Source organism: Hypomesus nipponensis, chromosome 27, assembly GCF_054491055.1.
Source record: "Hypomesus nipponensis isolate SF chromosome 27, ASM5449105v1, whole genome shotgun sequence".
Classification (NCBI taxonomy): Eukaryota; Metazoa; Chordata; class Actinopteri; order Osmeriformes; family Osmeridae; genus Hypomesus; species Hypomesus nipponensis.
In genome coordinates this window covers 1340001-1360114 of record NC_140387.1, presented here as the reverse complement: position 1 = coordinate 1360114, position 20114 = coordinate 1340001, and the positions used below count along the sequence as shown (strand labels likewise).

The 20114-nt window shown below is 53.4% G+C and overlaps 2 protein-coding genes across 4 annotated transcripts in view; both read right to left on the bottom strand.

Moving 5' to 3' along the window:
* Positions 1-13: 13 nt before the first annotated feature.
* On the bottom strand, positions 14-2253 carry spink4 (serine peptidase inhibitor, Kazal type 4). Its single transcript, XM_084693472.1, has 4 exons — positions 2087-2253; positions 1539-1570; positions 488-600; positions 14-217 (listed from the first exon to the last, which is right to left on the bottom strand). Exons 1-4 carry the CDS (start codon positions 2139-2141, stop codon positions 172-174), a joined length of 246 nt encoding a protein of 81 aa, XP_084549598.1. The 5' UTR covers positions 2142-2253; the 3' UTR covers positions 14-171.
* A 136-nt stretch (positions 2254-2389) lies between these two features.
* Positions 2390-20114, bottom strand: part of LOC146220274 (phospholipid-transporting ATPase ABCA1-like) — a 39854-nt gene continuing 22129 nt past the window's right edge. For 2 of the 3 annotated variants that reach the window (XM_084693469.1, XM_084693470.1), the window contains exons 15-49: positions 20033-20114; positions 19501-19722; positions 18880-19084; positions 18350-18454; positions 17528-17702; positions 17287-17418; positions 16763-16902; positions 16158-16295; positions 15733-15959; positions 15499-15568; positions 14951-15153; positions 14394-14448; positions 13946-14053; positions 13295-13443; positions 13063-13187; positions 12486-12584; positions 12104-12293; positions 11420-11514; positions 10547-10579; positions 10341-10446; positions 10008-10082; positions 9556-9725; positions 9188-9365; positions 8887-9002; positions 8473-8617; positions 8038-8161; positions 7679-7929; positions 7529-7591; positions 7276-7382; positions 6853-6994; positions 6500-6634; positions 6302-6405; positions 5678-5770; positions 5252-5495; positions 2390-4982 (exon numbers count right to left, since the gene is read on the bottom strand). The exon at positions 20033-20114 is cut by the window's right edge and continues 141 nt beyond it. In XM_084693469.1, the coding sequence (XP_084549595.1) occupies positions 4839-4982; positions 5252-5495; positions 5678-5770; positions 6302-6405; positions 6500-6634; positions 6853-6994; positions 7276-7382; positions 7529-7591; positions 7679-7929; positions 8038-8161; positions 8473-8617; positions 8887-9002; positions 9188-9365; positions 9556-9725; positions 10008-10082; positions 10341-10446; positions 10547-10579; positions 11420-11514; positions 12104-12293; positions 12486-12584; positions 13063-13187; positions 13295-13443; positions 13946-14053; positions 14394-14448; positions 14951-15153; positions 15499-15568; positions 15733-15959; positions 16158-16295; positions 16763-16902; positions 17287-17418; positions 17528-17702; positions 18350-18454; positions 18880-19084; positions 19501-19722; positions 20033-20114 (4750 nt within the window). In that variant the 3' untranslated portion in view covers positions 2390-4838. The remainder of the gene's footprint in view (positions 4983-5251; positions 5496-5677; positions 5771-6301; positions 6406-6499; positions 6635-6852; positions 6995-7275; positions 7383-7528; positions 7592-7678; positions 7930-8037; positions 8162-8472; positions 8618-8886; positions 9003-9187; positions 9366-9555; positions 9726-10007; positions 10083-10340; positions 10447-10546; positions 10580-11419; positions 11515-12103; positions 12294-12485; positions 12585-13062; positions 13188-13294; positions 13444-13945; positions 14054-14393; positions 14449-14950; positions 15154-15498; positions 15569-15732; positions 15960-16157; positions 16296-16762; positions 16903-17286; positions 17419-17527; positions 17703-18349; positions 18455-18879; positions 19085-19500; positions 19723-20032) is intronic. The other variant, XM_084693471.1, reaches the window with a different exon arrangement.

Here is a 20114-nt window from a genome sequence, read left to right as displayed (position 1 = left end):
TGAGAAAAAGCGCTTGTTTGCATCTTTAATTTAATCACTGATGGTGTAACTGACTAAATCAACGCACCGAACACAGCAACAACCCCGCGCTGAGGTCATCAAGCAGGGGGAGGGGCCATGTTACAGGAGAGTTCTGATTAGACAGTTTGATGTCGTCTTGGACAGTCGTCTTTAACAGCTTTCTTCCTTCATGATCATAATGTCTTCCCTGGTTTCCCTGGAAACCGTAGTAGAGTATGAGTACAAAGTGTCTTCATACTGTAGTGTGTGTGTATGGAGGTATGTGTGTGTGTGTGTGTGTGTGTGTGGAGGTATGTGTGTGTGTGTGTGTGGAGGTATGTGTGTGTGTGTGTGTGTGTGGAGGTATGTGTGTGTGTGTGTGTGTGTGTGTGGAGGTATGTGTGTGTGTGTGGAGGTATGTGTGTGTGTGTGTGTGTGGAGGTATGTGTGTGTGTGTGTGTGATGAGAGAGCAGCAGCAGTACTCACAGTCTCTGGACGCAGAGAGCACACTCGTTGGCGTAGGTGAGCCCATCGCTGCCACACACAGGAGCCAGGTTCATAGGACAGGCCACCATCTCAGACAGGCCTCCACAAGATGGCTGCAAAACACAGGCTGGTCAACACAGGCTGGTCAACACAGGCTGCAAAACACAGGCTGGTCAACACAGGCTGGTCAACACAGGCTGCAAAACACAGGCTGCAAAACACAGGCTGGTCACCACAGGCTGGTCAACACAGGCTGCAAAACACAGGCTGCAAAACACAGGCTGCAAAACACAGGCTGGTCACCACAGGCTGGTCAACACAGGCTGCAAAACACAGGCTGGTCACCACAGGCTGGTCACCACAGGCTGGTCAACACAGGCTGGTCAACACAGGATGGTCACCACAGGCTGGTCAACACAGGCTGCAAAACACAGGCTCGTCAACACATGCTGGTCAACACAGGCTGCAAAACACAGGCTGGTCAACACAGGCTGGTCACCACAGGCTGGTCAACACAGGCTGGTCAACACAGGCTGGTCACCACAGGCTGGTCAACACAGGCTGGTCAACACAGGCTGCAAAACACAGGCTGCAAAACACAGGCTCGTCAACACATGCTGGTCAACACAGGCTGCAAAACACAGGCTGGTCAACACAGGCTGGTCACCACAGGCTGGTCAACACAGGCTGGTCAACACAGGCTGGTCACCACAGGCTGGTCAACACAGGCTGGTCAACACAGGCTGGTCACCACAGGCTGGTCAACACAGGCTGGTCAACACAGGCTGGTCAACACAGGCTGGCGGGTGATGAGACATTCCCTTCCCTCTCTCCCTCTTCCACCCTAACCTCCCTCTTCCATCCCTCCACTCTTCCTCCCTCCTTCCTTCCTCCCTTTCCACATAGAATGATTGACACAAATAACAACAATCATCTTAAATAAAAGTTTCCAAATTGAAACCTTTGTTGGGTTCTATAAACAATGATCCCCTGCTGGTATAACCCTGCCATGGGGGAAATCATGTCCTTGATTCTAGAATCTCTTACTAACCTTCCTGAGGGCTCCAGCTCTCTCCTCTGCTCCTGAAAAACACAACAAACACATGAGTGTCTTAATGTCGTTCTCAAACACAGCAATGCAAATACAAAATAAGGGCATTGAGGGCCACAGACGAAGCAAGACAAACACATGCAATCTCCTCCGTGATCTTCCAATTCCGGATAGTGGTGAGATCATAAGCACACTAACCAAACTTTAAACATTTGTTTAAGGAAATTTTGATCAACGGATGTCTTGGAAATCCGGCTGAGGAATGCAGATGGTGTGATGTGGACCAGAGACACACACACACACAGACAGACACAGATAGACAGAGAGAGACAGACAGACAGACAGACAGAGAGACAGACAGACAGACCGACAGAGAGACAGACAGGCAGAGAGACAGACTGACAGAGAGACAGAAAGACAGACCGACAGAGAGACAGACAGACAGACAGACCGACAGAGAGACAGGTAGACAGACAGACAGACAGACAGACAGACAGACAGACAGACAGACAGACAGACAGACAGACAGACAGAGAGGACAACAGTACCCGTCAGGACGAGGAGGACCACCAGGGTTAGTAGAGATGCGTGTTTCCTGGACATGCTGCTGAAGGTTGTGACAGGTCCTGCACAACTCTTCTCTTTCCTCCCTCTGCTTTGGTCAATTTCTCTCTTTCTGCCTCACTGTTCATCTCCCTCCCTCCCTCTCTGGTCTCTGTGCCTCTTTATCAGTGTGGGAACTCTGTAGGCAGAGAAGCTGTTTTCTAACATCTCAGGTGAGAAAACGTCCACATGTACAGAAGACACACACACACAGTGTGTGTTCTTCAATTTAATTGACAAACAGCAAGTCAAAAACCATGTTTTTATTCATGTAAATAGGTACTATACAGAACAAGTAACAGACAAACTGCTTTTTTAATAATACTTCAAATGTAAACAAATAATAACAATATCAATGAGAAAATCATCGTCATGGTGAACTCGACTCTCTTTAATGATTGGCTGAGAAATGCTTCGTAGTTCAAAGTGTTTCTGCTGCAGAGCTCTATCTGTGTTGCAGTGCAAGTGGTTTTACTGGTGTCAAGTGCTGGAGCTGTAGGGTTTCAGTTCCAGGGGGTCGGGGGGGGGGGGGGGGGCAACAGGCCTGAGTCACTTGGACCCCCGCCCCTCCTAAAGTGTCTAAATACCCTGAGGACCCTGCAGAGTCAACGTGGAAAAATCAAACCCTGACTTTTTCTTATCCAATGAAAGGAGAGGGATTCTGGGGGTGACCAATCGGTGGCAATGGGGTGGTCCCTCTTGTCTGTCTGACTGGCTGTCTAACAATGTGACCCTTTCCACGGATCTAGAACGCCAGAATCTTCAAGCAGGGTCTTAAAGACACGGGGGGGGGGGGGTAGATTCTAACAACGACATGACTTAGTTGAGACAGTGGTTTAGATCCGCTCAGGTGAGCTGACACTTGGACACGTGGTGACGGCACAGGGCACACTGTCACTGAATGGATCCAGACCGCTTACACAACGGGAGATCATCTCTTCTCCTTGTTTCCAAACAGCTTGGAAACAAAAACTTGAATGGTCACAAAGCAGGTTTTTAGAAAAAGGGCTTAAAACACGCCCGTGAGCATGACGTGTGCAGTTGAAACACGCCTCAAAAGGTGGATGTTACACGGCGACAGCACTGCATTTGGCACTGACACAATTCACCTCGACACAATACACATTCACGTTAGATCAACACCATGTCTGTTAGAACCATCTCCAGTTGTAGCTTTACATGAGATTTAACAAAACGATTTACCCACTCGATGTCTAATTTGACTTAGACTCCAATGTCACGTAAAAAGTTAAGTTTCACTGTGTTTTTTTAGTTGGTTGTTTGTTCTACACAAAACTCAGAGGTCAAAGTAGCCTGCTTTCTGCCTCACACAAACAGAGATACTCACTCCAGGGGCCACCTGGAAAACATGCTAAACACACACCCCTCCAGACCCCACTACGGTAACTTGATATTTCAAAGACCACTTTTTCCATCCTGTTTTTTTTAATTTTTTTTATATTACATGTAAAATTAAAAAAGAAAAAAAAGAATTGTTCTCCACAGGGTTTCTCATAAAAGCTTCTTTCTGTCTGCTTCTCAGTCTAGAATCTTTCTGTCTGCTTCTCAGTCTAGAATCTTCCCGTCTGTTTCTCATTCTAGAATTTTCCTGTCTGCTTCTCATTCTAGAATCTTCCTGTCTGTCCTCTGTTGCATCATCATCATCATCATCATCATCATTGTCTCAGCACTCTGAGGTGTTTGCAGTCAGAGTGCTGCTCTGTCAACCCTCTCAGGGACTGGTAGGAGATGTGACATTGACAACAAACAAGCAAAACATCTTACATTTTAGAAGAAGAAAAATAAAGAAAAATACAATTACATTTTGTATAGGGTCGGTTTTTAGTTTTTTTTTTGAAGATGCATATTTAAAACCAAACAGATCTAATGAAGGTTGCCCTTTGCCTTTATGAGTAGCATAAAAAACAACAACATGATTGTATACAGTTCTTCAGTTTCATTTACAAAAATAAAACTGCTGTTGTCCAAAAAGGAGGGGCATTAGGACCCTGGGGTGGTGGGGCCCTGGGTCGGGGTTTGGCAGTGAGGGACTGGAGCTTCTTGCCGCCGATCGCGTGGCTGAACTGGGAGTCCATCCTCAGAATAACACAGCAGGTCCAAACAGGGTCTGAGCCAGTGTGCTCTGGCAGTGAACCACTGCAGTCGCTGACTCGTACCAAACCTGGTAGCTGAATCGACACAAATCTTGTCACTGACTCTCTCAGAGTCGTCTCGAATCATTGTTTTTGGTTCTTGGGTGGTGGAATGCCTGTTGCCAGGCTACTGTTGCCAGACTACTGTTGCCAGCTCTGCGACCCGTCCTGACCGGGGGATCTGAGGAGGGCTGGTGCTCAGATCTTCCTCCTCCGTGACAGACAACCTGCTAGCATGCAGCCAACAGCCTCCTGTCCACCTCTTATCGATTGCATTGATTTGCATTGAGTTTCATTTCAGTTTCATTTCAGTGTTGAACTTTCTGCAGCGTCTAGCTTCCCCCCCCCCGAGGAGTGCGGGTGGCAGGGCTGAACACACGCAGTCCACTGAGAAATCATAATAGTAATGATTAAAAAAGACTAAAAACAAGTAGAAAATGTCTGGTGAGGACTGGTCCTCCAGTGGTCAGTGTGGAGGGGGCTGGGTCTGGGGGCCTGGGTGCGGGGCCCTGGGCGTGGGGCCCCCTGCTGGAGACAGGTGGACTCACACACAGCTCTCCCTGGCCTTCTCGTCCAACAAGAAGCTGTTGAGGTGGGACACGTCAACAGCCACCGCGTCCCTCTTGATCATGGAAATGTCTTTTAAGTGGTCCTCGTCACTTTGGTCCTTGGCAAAATTAACAAATACCTGGGGGGGGAGAAGGGGGGACAAAGAGAGAAAACAAGCGCACAAAAACAGATTTAGTATCGATAGGCAACTTTGTTTTTCTTATTAAAATGACCAATATCACCCCACCCTCGTCCACCCCTGATCCTGCTGCTCCCTCACCCCCCCACCCCCCTCATCCCTCCCTCACCACCCCACCCCCCTCATCCCTCCCTCACCCCCTCATCCCTCCCTCACCCCCTCATCCCTCCCCCACCCCCCTCATCCCTCCCTCCCCCCGTCCTCCTCACCTGGTCCAGGGTGGTCTGGGAGACGGAGTAGTCCTCAATGCTGAGCTGCTCCTTGTGGCTGGCCAGCAGGGAGAAGATGCGTGCCAGTGAGGTGCGTGTGGAGGGCAGCTGGTACTGCAGCATGTTCCGGTGCTTCTCCTTCAGGGTGCTGCCCGGCAGCTCCTTCTCAATGAACGCCCTCACCGGTGCCAGGTCGGGGTCCGGCCCCGCCACGCGCAGGATGATAGTGTAGCCGTCACCAAACCTGCAGGGGGAGGGGCGATGGCGAGGGCCGTTAGCGGTAGCAGTAGTGTGAGGAAGGCCATAGATGTTAGCATTTTGGTTAGCCGTTGTATGGAGAAAACTTGTTGATGTTAGCCTGAGGCACAGTACAGAGAAACCAAGCAATCTGTATACATTGCTTTGTGTGTGTGTGTGTGCTCTCACCTGTTCTTTAAGTGCTGGACACTGCCCAGACACCGGAAGTGTCCGTTCACCATGATGGCCATGCGAGTGCACAGAGCCTCACACTCTTCCATGCTGAGGAAACAACACACCGTCTGAGACTGTTCCACCTACACATCCCTCTACACATCCCTCTACACATCCTCTACACATCCCTCTACACATCCTCTACACATCCCTCTACACATCCCTCTACACATCCTCTACACATCCCTCTACACATCCTCTACACATCCCTCTACACATCCCTCTACACATCATCTACACATCCCTCTACACATCCCTCTACACATCCCTCTACACATCCTCTACACATCCCTCTACACATCCCTCTACACATCCCTCTACACATCCTCTACACATCCCTCTACACATCCTCTACACATCCCTCTACACATCCCTCTACACATCATCTACACATCCCTCTACACATCCCTCTACACATCCCTCTACACATCCTCTACACTTCCCTCTACACATCCCTCTACACATCCTCTCCACTTCCTCTACACATCCTTCTACACATCCTCTCCACTTCCTCTACACATCCTTCTATACATCCCTCTACACATCCTCTCCACATCCCTCCATCCCTCCCAGTCTCACCTGTGAGAGGTGAGCACCACTGATCGTCCCTCCTTGATAATGCTGAGGATGCAGTTCCACAGAGCTCTCCTGGCCTTGGGGTCCATTCCTGTGGTGGGCTCGTCCTGCACACACACAGATCCAGGATCAGCGTAACTCTGGGCGTACATATGCATGTGTGTGTCTGCACAGTATGTGTGTGTGTGGTTCCACACTCACCAGGAAGACGACGGGAGGTCCTCCAATCAGAGCCATGGCTGTGGACAGCTTCCTCATGTTTCCTCCACTGTAGCTTCCTGCTGACTTGTCCACGTACTTGATCAGCCCCAGCTTACGGATGCCCCACTCTGCCACCTGGTGGTCAGGAGGACTCAGGTCACATGTACGCCTCGACCGTCACACAAGTTTCAGAATTCACTATCCATTTTGATGAGATACTTTTTCCTTTTCCTCCTCATCCTCCCCTCTCCTCCTCTCTCTTTCATGTATAGTACAATCGAATGTTTAACTTTGGGATATGAGAGGCTCCCTCTCACACACATACACACACACACACACACACAGGCGCTAACCTCGCACACTTCCTTCTCCGGCACACCCCGGAGGATGGCGTAGAACTCCAGGTGCTCTCGTCCTGTCAGCAGGTCGTTGATGGCGTCAAACTGGGGGCAGTAGCCCATGTTCTGGTGCACATCGTCTATGTCTGTCAGGACACTGGAGGGGGACGGGGGGGGAGAGAGGGGGGGAGAGAGAGAGGGGGAGAGAGAGGGGGAGAGAGAGGGGGGAGAGAGAAGGGGAGAGAGAGGGAGAGAGAGGGGGAGAGAGAAGGGGGGGGGGAGAGAGGGGGAGAGAGAGGGGGGGAGAGAGGGGGAGAAAGAGAGGGGGAGAGAGAGGGGGAGAGAGAGGGGGGGAGAGGGAGAGAGAGATGACCATCTTGTTTCTGAAGGTGTGTAGGTGTGTGGCAGTGTGGATGTGATAGTGTCTCTGGTGCTTACCTCTTCCCAGCCAGGTAAGCCTCTCCACTGGTCACCATGGAGTCTCCTGTCAGCATCTTGAACGTGCTGGTCTTTCCTGCTCCATTCACACCCAGCAGCCCAAAACACTGGAGGGAGGGATGGAGTAAATAGATTTATAGATAATAAAAGGATAGATAAGTATCTATATAATAGATAGATATCTAGATAGGCAGATATCTAGATAGGTAGGTATCTAGATAGGCAGATATCTAGATAGGTAGGTATCTCTCACCTCTCCACGAGGAATCCCTACACACAGACGGTCCACAGCTGGTTTCTGTTTGCGCTTGTACACCTGGAGAAACATCGTATGTGTAAACTTACTTGCCGATAAAACAATGATCTGATTCTGATTCTGATTGGTTCATGCTGGTCCCTGTACCTTGGTCAGCTGGTTGATCTCCAGGATATCAGAGTGTCCTCCTCCTCCCAGAATCCTTTGCCTCTCGCGGGCCACATCCTCGTCCTCGTCAGTGATTGGCTTGAGGTGTGAGCTGGAGGACCGGGCCTTGATGCAGAAGCGGTATTGGATGAGCAGGGTGATGCAGAAGAAGACCACGCCCTCCACCGCCATGGCAAACAGGTTCTTGCCCACCATGTCCCAGGCCAGCGGGGAACGGAAGCGGTTCTCCCCTAGGAACACACACACACACGCGCGTTAGTTACATTGCGACGACAAACTAGATGAAAGACGTACCCTCCACCCTCATGTTAACCCAAGCTACAGTCCCTGGTCCTCACCGAATCTCTCCAGGGCATCGGCCATGGCCTGGTTCTTCACCATGTCGATGAGGCCGCGGCCCAGGCAGAAGTGAGGGAAGATCAGGAAGACGTTCTTCAGGATGTCGTTGATGCCTCCGATCTCCTGGAGGGCAGGAGGGGGGCGGGGGGGGAGACAAGGACCAGGGGCAGCGTGAAGTTCAACGTTTTGTAAACAAACACTCTTTGCTGTCATTTCTCCATTTACAGTGTTCTTCTTTCCTACATTCATGCCACATGCAGAAGGGTATTCTGCATCCAAGCATCCTAGCCTGTGTCTTAGCATCCTAGAATCCTTCCTAGCATCCTAGCATCATCAAAATCCTTCCTAGAATCCTTCCTAGCATCCTAGCCTGTGTGCTAGCCTGCTTCCTAGCATCCTAGCCTGCTTCCTAGCATCCTAGCGCCTGTCCTCACGTTGCTTCCGAAGAGCTCGAGGACGAAGGTGGCGACGGAGCCGTTGATGCCGATGAGGATGTTGACGCTGGTGAGAACCACGTAGGCCGTGCTGGGGATCTTGAAGAAGAAGGAGGCCGGATACATCAGGGGAGTGATGGACCACCTGGGGAACACACAACACATCACATCAATACAGGCAGAGAGAGAGAGAGAGAGAGAGAGAGAGACAGAGAGAGAGAGAGACAAAGAGAGAGACAGAGAGAGAGAGAGAGAGAGAGAGAGAGAGAGAGAGAGAGAGAGAGAGAGAGAGAAAGAGACAGACACAGACACAGACAGACAGACAGACACAGACACAGACAGACAGACAGACAGACAGACAGACAGACAGACAGACAGACAGACAGACAGACAGACAGAGAGAGAGAGGCTCACCCGTAGAGCAGCAGCAGCAGAGCAAGGACAGGCAGGTTGGTGGAAGATACGTAGGCCTCTTGTTGGAAACACACAAAGATGATGATGACCAGCGTGGCAGGAACCACGTAGTTACACTGTGAGAGGAGAGGAGAGGGGGAGAAGGAGGAGAGGAGAGGGGGAGGAGAGAGGGGGAGGAGGAGGAGGACAGAGGGGGAGATATGTTAATTCTTCTTTTACTTCAGCCTGGATAATCCCCAGAAATATGTACAAACAAACAGTTTCCATATTGTGTACACGTGTGTGTGTGTGTGTGTCTCACCATGTCCCAGACGAAGTTAGCCAGCCAGTAGAGCAGGGGCTGAACGCCGCTGATGAACTGCAGGTGCTTGGCCTTGTTCACTCTCTCCTGGATGAGGAACACCACAAAGCTGGCCGGCACGAAGGACATGGCGAAGATCACACAGATGGACACCAGCACGTCTACTGAGGTGGTCATCCTGGAGGAGGGAGGTGAGGGGAGGAGGGGGAGAGGGGAGGGGAGGGGAGGAGGGGGAGAGGGGAGGGGAGGAGGAGGAGACGGGAGGGGGGAGGGGGAGAGGGGAGGAGGGAGGGGTCATTGTTAGACTTTTCTTATCACCATCTCTCTCTGTCCTTCTGCTTCTCTCCCCGCCACTCCCCGGTACTTACAGGGCGACCTGAGAGAGCTGCTCCTTGGTGAGGTTGAGGGGGTGGTTGAAGGCGGTGATGCCAGCCTTGCTGGGGTCCTTGCCCTGGGGCAGGCTGGCGCGCAGGATGCCATTGTTCATCACGTTGAGGAACGCTCCGATGCTGTGCCAGCCTTTGTTGTTGAACCAGATCTGCGGGGGAGTTAAAAGATACCGTCAGACATTTACGGGTGCGTTAGATTCGGTGTAGGATGCAGGGTGAAACCTGGGAGGCCAGGATTGTGAGGCGTGCGTGTTTGTTGTGTGATCAGTCCCCCCCCACTCCTCCTTCCTGGGAAAACAGCAGGCTGGTGTCTGAGAGCTGACAGGGGGGGGGCACCCAGCCCCCCGGGCCACTCAGGGACATGTGGAATGTGGGAGAATTTCTGTGGTAAACAGCAGCTGGGTTTGTGTGTTTTGTGGGTTTGTACCAACCTTGACATTGTTTTGGGTGTCTAATCCCTGGATGAAGCTGGATAAACTTCTCAGAAAACGGTCAGCTGCAGTACCCTGGAGGAGGGAGGGAGGAGGCAGGAGAGGAGGAGAGAGGGGGAGGAGAGAAGGAGAGAGGGGGAGGAGAGGAGGAGAGAGGGGGAGGAGGCAGGAGAGGAAGGAAGAGATATGAGGGAGAAAGATAAGAGTCAGTTTCTTTACTACTAAGGCAAGGACGAGGATGGTACTATACAGTCAAAAACAGACATAGCACAGGTACAGAACAACTAGAACGGTTAACTAGAACGGTGGACTGATGCAATGGTCAAAACCCACTCTCTCCAGGTGGAAACGCCTTCGGATCTGAGCGATGGCGTCATCAATGTCATCACTAGGGGGGAGGTACTGGGAGCTTCGGGCGCCCAATGAGAACCCTCCATATCTGCATGAAGAAAAGCTCATTTGAATATTCATGCCCAGTCCCCATCCGAGGATCATCCAAGTGGAACTGTGGAGGACGTGTTCCTGCTGAAGGAACTCACCTGAACTCGTTCACCCAGATCTTGTTCTTTAAGCTAAAGAAAATGACAGCAGAGGAGTTGTTAGACGTCAAACTCCACAGGGGCACAGGCCCCTAATTCATTTCCCTTTATCTCTTCCAAGCGTGCTGCGCACTATGCACTACTAGGCTATAGGAACTCCCCTTGCTTAACCCACTATACAACAGTTCGGGGACGCAAGTTTGATATCAGCTTTGGCAGGGACACAGCATTCAGATAGAGCAACATAGAACAAAAAGCAACAAGACAAGATCCATAAAAGCAACAAAAGTGTTTCCACACCTCACAAGCTGCAGACAACATGGAAAGTGACAACACACAGCTAGGGGTTATGTTCACAAATCTGGTTGACCTTTAGCCTACCTCCATTCTGCCTTCTATTCTAGAAAGCAGGTTATGTGACATACCCAGGTAAGTTAAACTCCCAAGCTTACACCCAGCATTGTAGCAACATTGCTGGAGGGCTGACTTACCTGGTTATGTTGCATAACCTGCTTTCTGGAATACCCCAGCACTTCTGTGTTCTATTTGGCTCAGAAAAGCGCGCTGACATGGAATTCTGCTCCCATGTAGGTTTGTGTTTTCGGTAAAACACTTTTCAAGCGTTGATTGGGATACTGTGTTCATTTTTTTCTAAATGAATGCACTGACTAATTAAGTCAATTGTCAAAACTCAAACTTTAGATTTGACTGGGTCACAGCAGAGTTATATACTGGGGCACGTGCCCCTGTAAAAAGGGTCTAACGACGCCCCTGGATGACAGACAGGTAGACTGTGTAGACAGGTAGACTGTGTAGGCTGCTCGGGGCTGCTTCCACCAGTAACAGGAGGTGTGTGTGTGCGTGTGTGATCACCTCTTGCTGATAATCTGGGCGTAGGTCTTGACCAGGTAGTCTGACACGTTCCTGCTCGTCAGGTTCTGCAGAGTGTCAGTGTTGCTCATCATCACCTGCAGGGAGACCACAACCTATCAGGGACCGTGTGTGTGTGTGTCTCCAGTGTGTGTGTGTGTCTGCAGTGTGTGTGTCTCTCCAGTGTGTGTGTGTGTGTCTGCAGTGTGTGTGTGTGTCTGCAGTGTGTGTGTGTGTCTCCAGTGTGTGTGTCTCTCCAGTGTGTGTGTGTGTCTGCAGTGTGTGTGTGTGTCTCCAGTGTGTGTGTGTGTCTCCAGTGTGTGTGTCTCTCCAGTGTGTGTGTGTGTCTCCAGTGTGTGTGTCTCTCCAGTGTGTGTGTGTGTCTGCAGTGTGTGTGTGTGTCTGCAGTGTGTGTGTGTGTCTCTCCAGTGTGTGTGTGTGTCTGCAGTGTGTGTGTGTGTCTCTCCAGTGTGTGTGTGTGTCTGCAGTGTGTGTGTGTGTCTCCAGTGTGTGTGTGTGTGTCTCCAGTGTGTGTGTGTGTCTCCAGTGTGTGTGTCTCTCCAGTGTGTGTGTGTGTCTGCAGTGTGTGTGTGTGTCTGCAGTGTGTGTGTGTGTCTCTCCAGTGTGTGTGTGTGTCTGCAGTGTGTGTGTGTGTCTGCAGTGTGTGTGTGTGCAGTGTGTGTGTACCTGTGGGGGGGGCAGCCCTCCAGCCCCGGGGGGGCACTCCGGCAGCATCTTCTTGCGTCCCTCACAGCTGCACTCACACACAGGGGAGGGGTTGGACATGCTCCAGTTACCAGACGCAAACATGTCACTCACACTGGCCGGCACCGACGGCACCGACCAATCACCTGTCACCCGGGAGCAGGGAGCACCTCTGCAGAGAGAGAGACAGAGACAGAGAGACAGAGACAGAGACAGAGACAGAGACAGAGACAGAGAGAGAGAGAGAGAGAGAGAGAGAGAGAGAGAGAGAGAGAGAGAGAGAGAGAGAAAGGAATGTTATCCTGATCATTGTGAGGTGCAGTTCCCCTGTGTGTCCAGCAGAGGGCAGTGCAGCAGGACTCACGGTATGGGCTCTGGCTCCATGCAGCGCGTGCCGAAGCCTGGCTTGTCCGTCAGCGCCCCCTGCAGTCTGTTAGTGTGGGCGTCCTCGGGCGCGTCGTTACTGCAGCGGCGGAAAACAGAAGAAGAAGATGTTGGTGTCTTGCTTTTCAAGGTTGTAGGCAGAACAGACAGACAGACAGCTAGACAGACAGACAGACAGCTAGACAGACAGGCAGACAGACAGCTAGACAGACAGCTAGACAGACAGCTAGACAGGCAGACAGACAGCTAGACAGACAGCTAGACAGACAGACAGACAGCTAGACAGACAGACAGACAGCTAGACAGACAGACAGCTAGACAGACAGCTAGACAGGCAGACAGACAGCTAGACAGGCAGACAGACAGCTAGACAGGCAGACAGACAGCTAGACAGACAGCTAGACAGACAGACAGACAGCTAGACAGGCAGACAGGCAGACAGACAGACAGCTAGACAGACAGCTAGACAGGCAAACAGACAGCTAGACAGACAGACAGACAGACAGCTAGACAGACAGCTAGACAGACAGACAGCTAGACAGGCAAACAGGCTTTACCTGATGAAGGTGAACTGTTCCTCGTACATGCCAGGCTCCAGGGCCAGGCTGGGATATTTCCCAAATGGAGGCACAATCAGGCTGAACACGAGGGCAATGCACACAAACACGGCAGGAAGAACGATCTGGAACAACAACAGCAACAAGCTCTGAAACAGGGTCACCTGATCGTACCTGTGTGTGTGTTCACCTGATTATACCTTTGTGTGTGTGTGTGTGTGTGTGTGCTCACCTGAGCAAAGAATCCCTTCCTGGAGCGGCGAGCGTACAGGAACCTCTTCCAGAGCAGAGCTACAAACTGCTGTCTCTTCAGACTCCAGCCCTTCACCTGGTAGGAGCCCTTCCCATCTGCCCCACCTAGCCAGTCTGTCTCCCGTGACTCTGCAGGGGGAGGGACGGAGGGAGGGAGGGAGGGATGGAGGGATGGAGGGATGGAGGGATGGAGGGATGGAGGGTGGGAGGGAGGGAGGGAGGGATGGAGGGAGGGAGGGAGGGAGGGAGGGAGGGAGGGAGGGAAGGAAGGAAGGAAGGAAGGAAGGAAGGAGGGAGGGAGGGAGGGAGGGAGGGAGGGAGGGAGGGAGGGAGGGAGGGAGGGAGGGAGGGAGGGAGGGAGGGAGGGAGGGAGGGATGGATGGATGGATGGAAGGAGGGAGGGAGGGAGGGAGGGAGGGATGGAGGGAGGGAGAGAGGGATGGAGGGAGGGAGGGAGGGAGGGAAAGGGGGAAGGAAGGAGGGAAGGAGGGAAGGAGGGAGGGCAGGGGAGCGACAGGTTAGTACACTGTAAAACACACATACAGCCAATCCATCACTGCATTCATTCTCATTCATTTCAATCACAGTTAGAAGTGATGGCTGATGGGAAATGTAGTTCCAGCTGGCTCACCTTCAGAGTCGTTGTACTCGAAGCTGTCATCCTCAGTGAAGGGCTTTAGGCAGCTCTGGTGGTCTCCGAAGGCGTGGCGACGGTTCCTCCTGATGGGGAACGTTCCGTCTGGAGAGCCGGCAGGAAAACGCAACAAGCATGTTAGAACTGAGGGGGTCTACAGACTAGACTGTGTTTGTAATGAGCGTGTGGGTCAGAAGGGCGAGTGAGAGTGTGGATGATGTTTGTGAGAGTGTGGATGATGTTTGAGAGAGTGTGGATGATGTTTGAGATAGAGTGTGGATGATGTTTGAGAGAGTGTGGATGATGTTTGTGAGAGTGTGGATGATGTTTGAGAGAGTGTGGATGATGTTTGAGATAGAGTGTGGATGATGTTTGAGAGAGAGTGGATGATGTTTGTGAGAGAGTGTGGATGATGCTGTGGATGATGCTGTGGATGAGGTCGTACCGGCAGCGAGCTCAGCAGCATCCACTCCGCTGTCCTCGGCCACTTTCAGGAAAATCTGCACAGGACCACAAAACACCTTCAGTCTCCGAAAAACCCTTGAGTGACACTTTGAACTCGACATTTAAACAAAAAATGGACTGAAATTCAACTAAATATGGAGTCAAAGTAAACTAAATATGGAGAGAAGAAAAAATCCACTAAACACAGACTAAAAGCAAACTGAACAAGGAACAAGTTTGTGAAGCAGGCGTGGTGCTGGGGTCGAGGTGCGAGGTGCGGGGTGCGTGGTGCGGGGTGCGAGGTGCGTGGTGCGGGGTGCGAGGTGCGGGGTGCGAGGTGCGAGGTGCGGGGTGCGTGGTGCGGGGTGCGAGGTGCGTGGTGCGGGGTGCGTGGTGCGGGGTGCGTGGTGCGAGGTGCGTGGTGCGGGGTGCGGGGTGCGAGGTGCGAGGTGCGGGGTGCGGGGTGCGTGGTGCGAGGTGCGTGGTGCGGGGTGCGGGGTGCGTGGTGCGGGGTGCGGGGTGCGAGGTGCGAGGTGCGTGGTGCAGGGTGAGCCTCACCTCCTCCAGGGTGGTATCAGAGATGCCGTAGCTGGAGATCCCCAGGTCAGAGAGCCGGTCGTCCACCTCGTGGAAGAGCTCCACGAAGGCCCCGGCCTTGGCCGCCTCGTAGGGCAGCACATAGGTGAGCTCGTGGCCCAGGTCCTCCACCAGGCGGGCTGCTGGGACGTGCCTGAAGATCACGCTGGAGATCAGGGATACGTCTGGGGGAGGAGAGGGGAGGAGAGGGGGGAGGAGAGAGGGGAGGAGAGAGGAGGAGAGAGGGGAGGGAGGTCCTTGGTGAGTACATTGGTCGCTGTCAGAGAGGACTTTCCAATCATCATGAGAGAGAGAGTTGGGGAGACAGAGAAAGGAAGAGAAAGGGAGAGAGAGAGAGAGATAGAGAGAGACAAAGAGAGAGAGAGAGAGAGAGAGAGAGAGAGAGAGAGAGAGAGAGAGAGAGAGAGAGAGACAGAGAGACAGAGAGACAGAGAGACAGAGAGACAGAGAGACAGAGAGACAGAGAGACAGAGACAGAGAGCGTCTCTGTGTCTCCTCCAGTGACTCACCGACGGTGGTGGCTTCACTCTCTGGCTCGCTGCCCAGTCCTGCATCAGAGCTGCTCTCAGACACACTGTCCTGTAGAAACACCACACTTAGCCTGCTAGCCTCAACACATACCTGCAGCTAACAGCCTGCTGGCCTTACCCAAACAAAACCTGAATCATTTCCAGCAGGTTAAAGAAATATACAGAAGTCTAATCCTGATTGAGGCGTGTGCGGTGGCGGTGATGGCGGCCTACCTTCTCCTTTTTGCTGTAGGACACGGTGCTGGCTGAGTTCCTGCAGGAGTGAAGAGACACCTCCAGGTCTCTCTTGACCAGCGTGAGGTAATATCCTGTCCCCAGCTGCGTCTTCAGGAAGAGGGAGGAGCCCACACAGCACAGCCGGCCGTGGGAGATGATGGCGATGCGGTCGCCCAAGATGTCTGCCTCGTCCATGTGGTGGGTAGAGAGGATGATGGTGCGGCCTGGAGGGAGGGAGGGAGGGGAATACAGACCAGGTAAATCAGTACATGCTGTAATGGAGTCATGTTCTCTCCTCTGAAGGGAGAGGTTTGACTGCCCCACTGCCCCACTGCCCCACTGCCCCAGCTTGACCTTTGAGACCAGTCTCTCATGTGACAGTATTCACTGAGGGGGAGGGGGGGTGGCTGGGGTGGGGTTACCTTGGCGATACTTGAGCAGCAGGTCCCAGATGCCTCTGCGTGCGTAGGGGTCCACACCGGCCGTGGGCTCATCCAGGATCACGACCTTTGACCCCCCGACGAAGGCCAGAGCCACCGACAGCTTCCTCTGCATGCCACCTGTCAACACCACAGACACAACGTCAGGTTCACTTCCTGTGTTGTCACTTCCTGTGTTCTGCTCGATTACCCTTTACTCTTGTGAGCATTTTGTCGAGAGCGTGATGCCCTGATATTCACAGATGGGAATACTTTGTCACTGTACTTAGGTAGATTTTTCTGGACAATGTATTTTTTTTGTAAAACACCTTTTTACACAAAAATCTGAACTTTACAAGTTTTCCCATAAATCTTTTTGAAAACGTTTTGGGGAGAAAAAATTACAAAATAATTTGAGAATTCCCAAATGTTGCGGTTGAAACTAATTCCCCAAACTACTTTTGAAAAGGTTAAAATATTTTTTCCGAAATGTGTTTTTTTAAAATTAAAAACAGTTTTGAATGGTTTGAAAGGTGAACAGCCTTCAGGAGAACAAGAAATACCCCCCCCCCACAGACACACACACACACACAGACACACACACTCACCAGACAGCTGGCTGGTGAGGGATTGGCGTTTGTGCGGAAGGCCGACGTCATTGACGATCTGCTCCATCTCAGCTTTCACCTTCTCCTCAGACAGACCCTTCAGCCGGGCGTAGAACCAGATGTGCTCCTCTACAGTCAGCCTGGAGGAGGAGGGGGAGAGGGGAGAGGAGGAGAGAGGGGAGGAGGGGAGAGGAGGAGAGAGGGGGGAGGAGAGGGGAGGAGGGGAGGGGAGGAGGGGAAGGGGGGAGGGGGGAGGCGAGGAGAGGGGAGGAGGGGAACGGGGGAGGGGGGAGGAGAGGAGAGGAGGAGAGGAAAGGAGGAGGAGAGGGGAGGAGGGGAGGGGGGAGGAGAGGAGAGGAGGAGGGGAGAGGAGAGAGGAGGAGGGGAGAGGAGGAGGAGGGGGGGGGAGGAGAGAAGTTAAATCAATGCACTTCCTCTTACCCAGGTGTATAAGCACTGGTATGAACAGCAGCATGAGGGATGAGTAACGGCCGCTGTCCCAGCAGGGGGTGGAGGGTACGTACATGCTGAACAGCACGTTGTGCTGGGGACACACCCCCAGGTTCTGTCTGATGGAGCTCAGCTCCGAGCGGATGTCCTTCCCCAGGATATAGGCCGTGCCAGAGGTGGGTGGGAACAAGCCGGTCAAGATCGACCTATCACAGCAGACGCCATCACGTTAGGCTTGTGACACGGTTGAGGCACAGGGGGAATGGTTCAGCTTCCTAGAGGTTGTCGTCTATCTGAGTGTGTCTGTGTGCTTACATGGTGGTGGTTTTCCCTGCTCCGTTGTGACCCAGGAAGGAGGTGATCTGGCCCTCGTAGAAGCCCAGCGTCAGACCGTCCACGGCCAGCTTCTTCCCATGACTGTACACCTTCACCAGGTTCTTAATGTACACGCCTGGCTGAATGTGGGGGGGCTCCTCCTCTACACACACTGCTAGGGGGAGGAGAGGAGGAGGGGGAGGAGGAGAGGAGAAGGAGAGGAGGAGGAGAGGAGGAGGAGAGGAGGAGGAGAGGAGAAGGAGAGGAGGAGAGGAGGAGGGGGAGGAGGAGGGGGAGGAGGAGAGGAGGAGAGGAGGAGGAGAGGAGGAGGGGGAGGAGGAGGAGGAGGAGGAGAGGAGGAGAGGAGGAGGGGGAGGAGGAGGGGGAGGAGGAGAGGAGGAGAGGAGGAGGGGGAGGAGGGGGAGGAGAGGAGAGGAGGAGGGGGAGGAGGAGAGGAGAAGGAGAGGAGGAGGAGAGGAGGGGGAGGAGAGGAGAGGAGGAGGGGGAGGAGAGGAGAAGGAGAGGAGGAGAAGAGGAGGGGGGGCAGAAGAGGAGGTGGGGGTGGAGAGGAGAAGGAGAGGAGGAGGGGGAGGAGAGGAGAAGGAGAGGAGGAGGGGGAGGAGAGGAGATGGAGAGGAGGAGGAGAGGAGGGGGGCAGAAGAGGAGGTGGGGGTGGAGAGGAGGATGAGTAAAGCATTGTAGTGATGCTGTGTGGAGAAGCACAGTTAACATCCATTTTGCTTCTCTAGACCAGCCTCTCTCTCAGAACACTCAGACCAAGCCAGAGGGATTGCAGAAGCGGAGGACGGGATTGGTCGGTACCTTGAGCGTTTCCTGTGGGCGTGGCCATGTTGCTGCAGGGCTTCTCTCCACACCAGTAGGACTTGGTGAGGGGGAAGTACCAGGGTCTGGGGATCCCAAACTGACCTGGAGAGGGGAGGGGAGAGACCAGAGGAGAGGAGAGGGGAGAGGAGAGGGGATAGGGGAGAGGGGAGAGGGGAGGAGAGAGGAGAGGAAAAGAGGAGAGGGGAGAGGAGAGGGAGAGGGGAGGAGAGAGGAGAGGAGAGGAGAGGGGAGAGGGAGAGGAGAGAGGAGAGGGGAGGGGAGAGACCAGAGGAGAGGAGAAGAGAGGAGAGGCAGTTCAGTACTACAGTACACACTCAGGGTTACAGAGGAGCAATCAACAACTACAAATAGTTAGACCCCCTCCCTCCCTCCCTTCCCCCCTCCCCCCTCCCTCCCCTCCCTCCCTCCCTCCCTCCCCCCTCCCTCCCTCCCTCCCTCCCTCCCTCCCCCCTCCACTCCCCTCCCTCCCCCCTCCCTCCCTCCCTCCCTCCCTCCCTCAGACTCACCGGGGAACACAGCCTCGATGTACCAGGTCATGAGGCCGTAGAGGGCTGCGTCCAGCAGCATCATGCAGATGGAAGTGGTCAGGTTGTAGCTGTCCTCCTCTAGAGGGCTGGCCAGCAGGTTGGACCACTGGATGCCCACGCCCTGCTCCTCAAACAGGGCAAAGTACTCACAGCCAAAGCCAAACGCCACGGGGGACAGCAGGCTCTGGAGAGGAGAGAGAGACAGAGAGAGAGAGAGAGAGAGAGAGAGAGAGAGAGAGAGAGAGAGAGAGAGAGAGAGAGAGAGAGAGAGAGAGAGAGAGACAGAGAGAGAGAAAGAGGGAGACAGAGAGAGAGAGAGAGAGAGAGAGAGAGAGAGAGAGAGAGAGAGAGAGAAAGACAGAGAGAGAGAGAGAGAGAGAGAGAGAGAGAGAGAGAGAGAGGGAGACAGAGAGAGAGAGAGAGAGAGAGAGAGAGAGAGAGAGAGGGAGACAGAGAGAGGCAGTGAGTCGTCGGCAGAGAGCTCTTGTGTGTGTTGATATGGCATCTGACGGTGTGGGAGCTCTCACCCCCTCCACCCCACCCCCCTCCCCCCCCACCCCCCTCCCCCACACACCTCCCCCCTCCCCTCGCTGGGCTCACCACCAGGATCTTGGCCCCGTAGCCCACGTAGTCCTGCCAGGCCACACACAGCACGTAGGGCAGGTAGAGCGTGAAGTAGATGATGCCTCCGCACGCTGCCGCCAGGTTGGCCCGCGAGAAGATGGTGCTGATGAGGAAGCACTGCATGATGGTTACCACGGCGAACGAGCCCAGGAACAGGAACACCACGCCTGGGTCGCTGTAGGGGAGGAGGTTACCCATCTGGAGAGGAGAGGAGAGGGGAGGAGGAGAGGGGAGGGGGAGGAGAGGAGAGGGGGAGGAGAGGAGAGGGCGAGGAGAGGGGGAGGGGAGGGCGAGGGGGAGGAGAGGAGAGGGAGAGGGGGAGGAGAGGAGAGGAGAGGGGGAGGAGAGGAGAGGAGGAGGAGAGGGGGAGGAGAGGAGAGGGAGAGGAAAAGAGATGGATATTATTACCCGAGATGTCAAGACTACTTATATAAACACAGTAGATTTAAGTCTGCATAGTGTGTGTGTATCTTACTCAGCAAGTGTGTGTGTGTGTGTGTGTGTGTACCTTCAGGATGACGACCAGCAGCCCGGCACTGACCAGCAGAGGGATCAGGCTGCTGATGAACCAGCTGAGCCACAGCACGCCG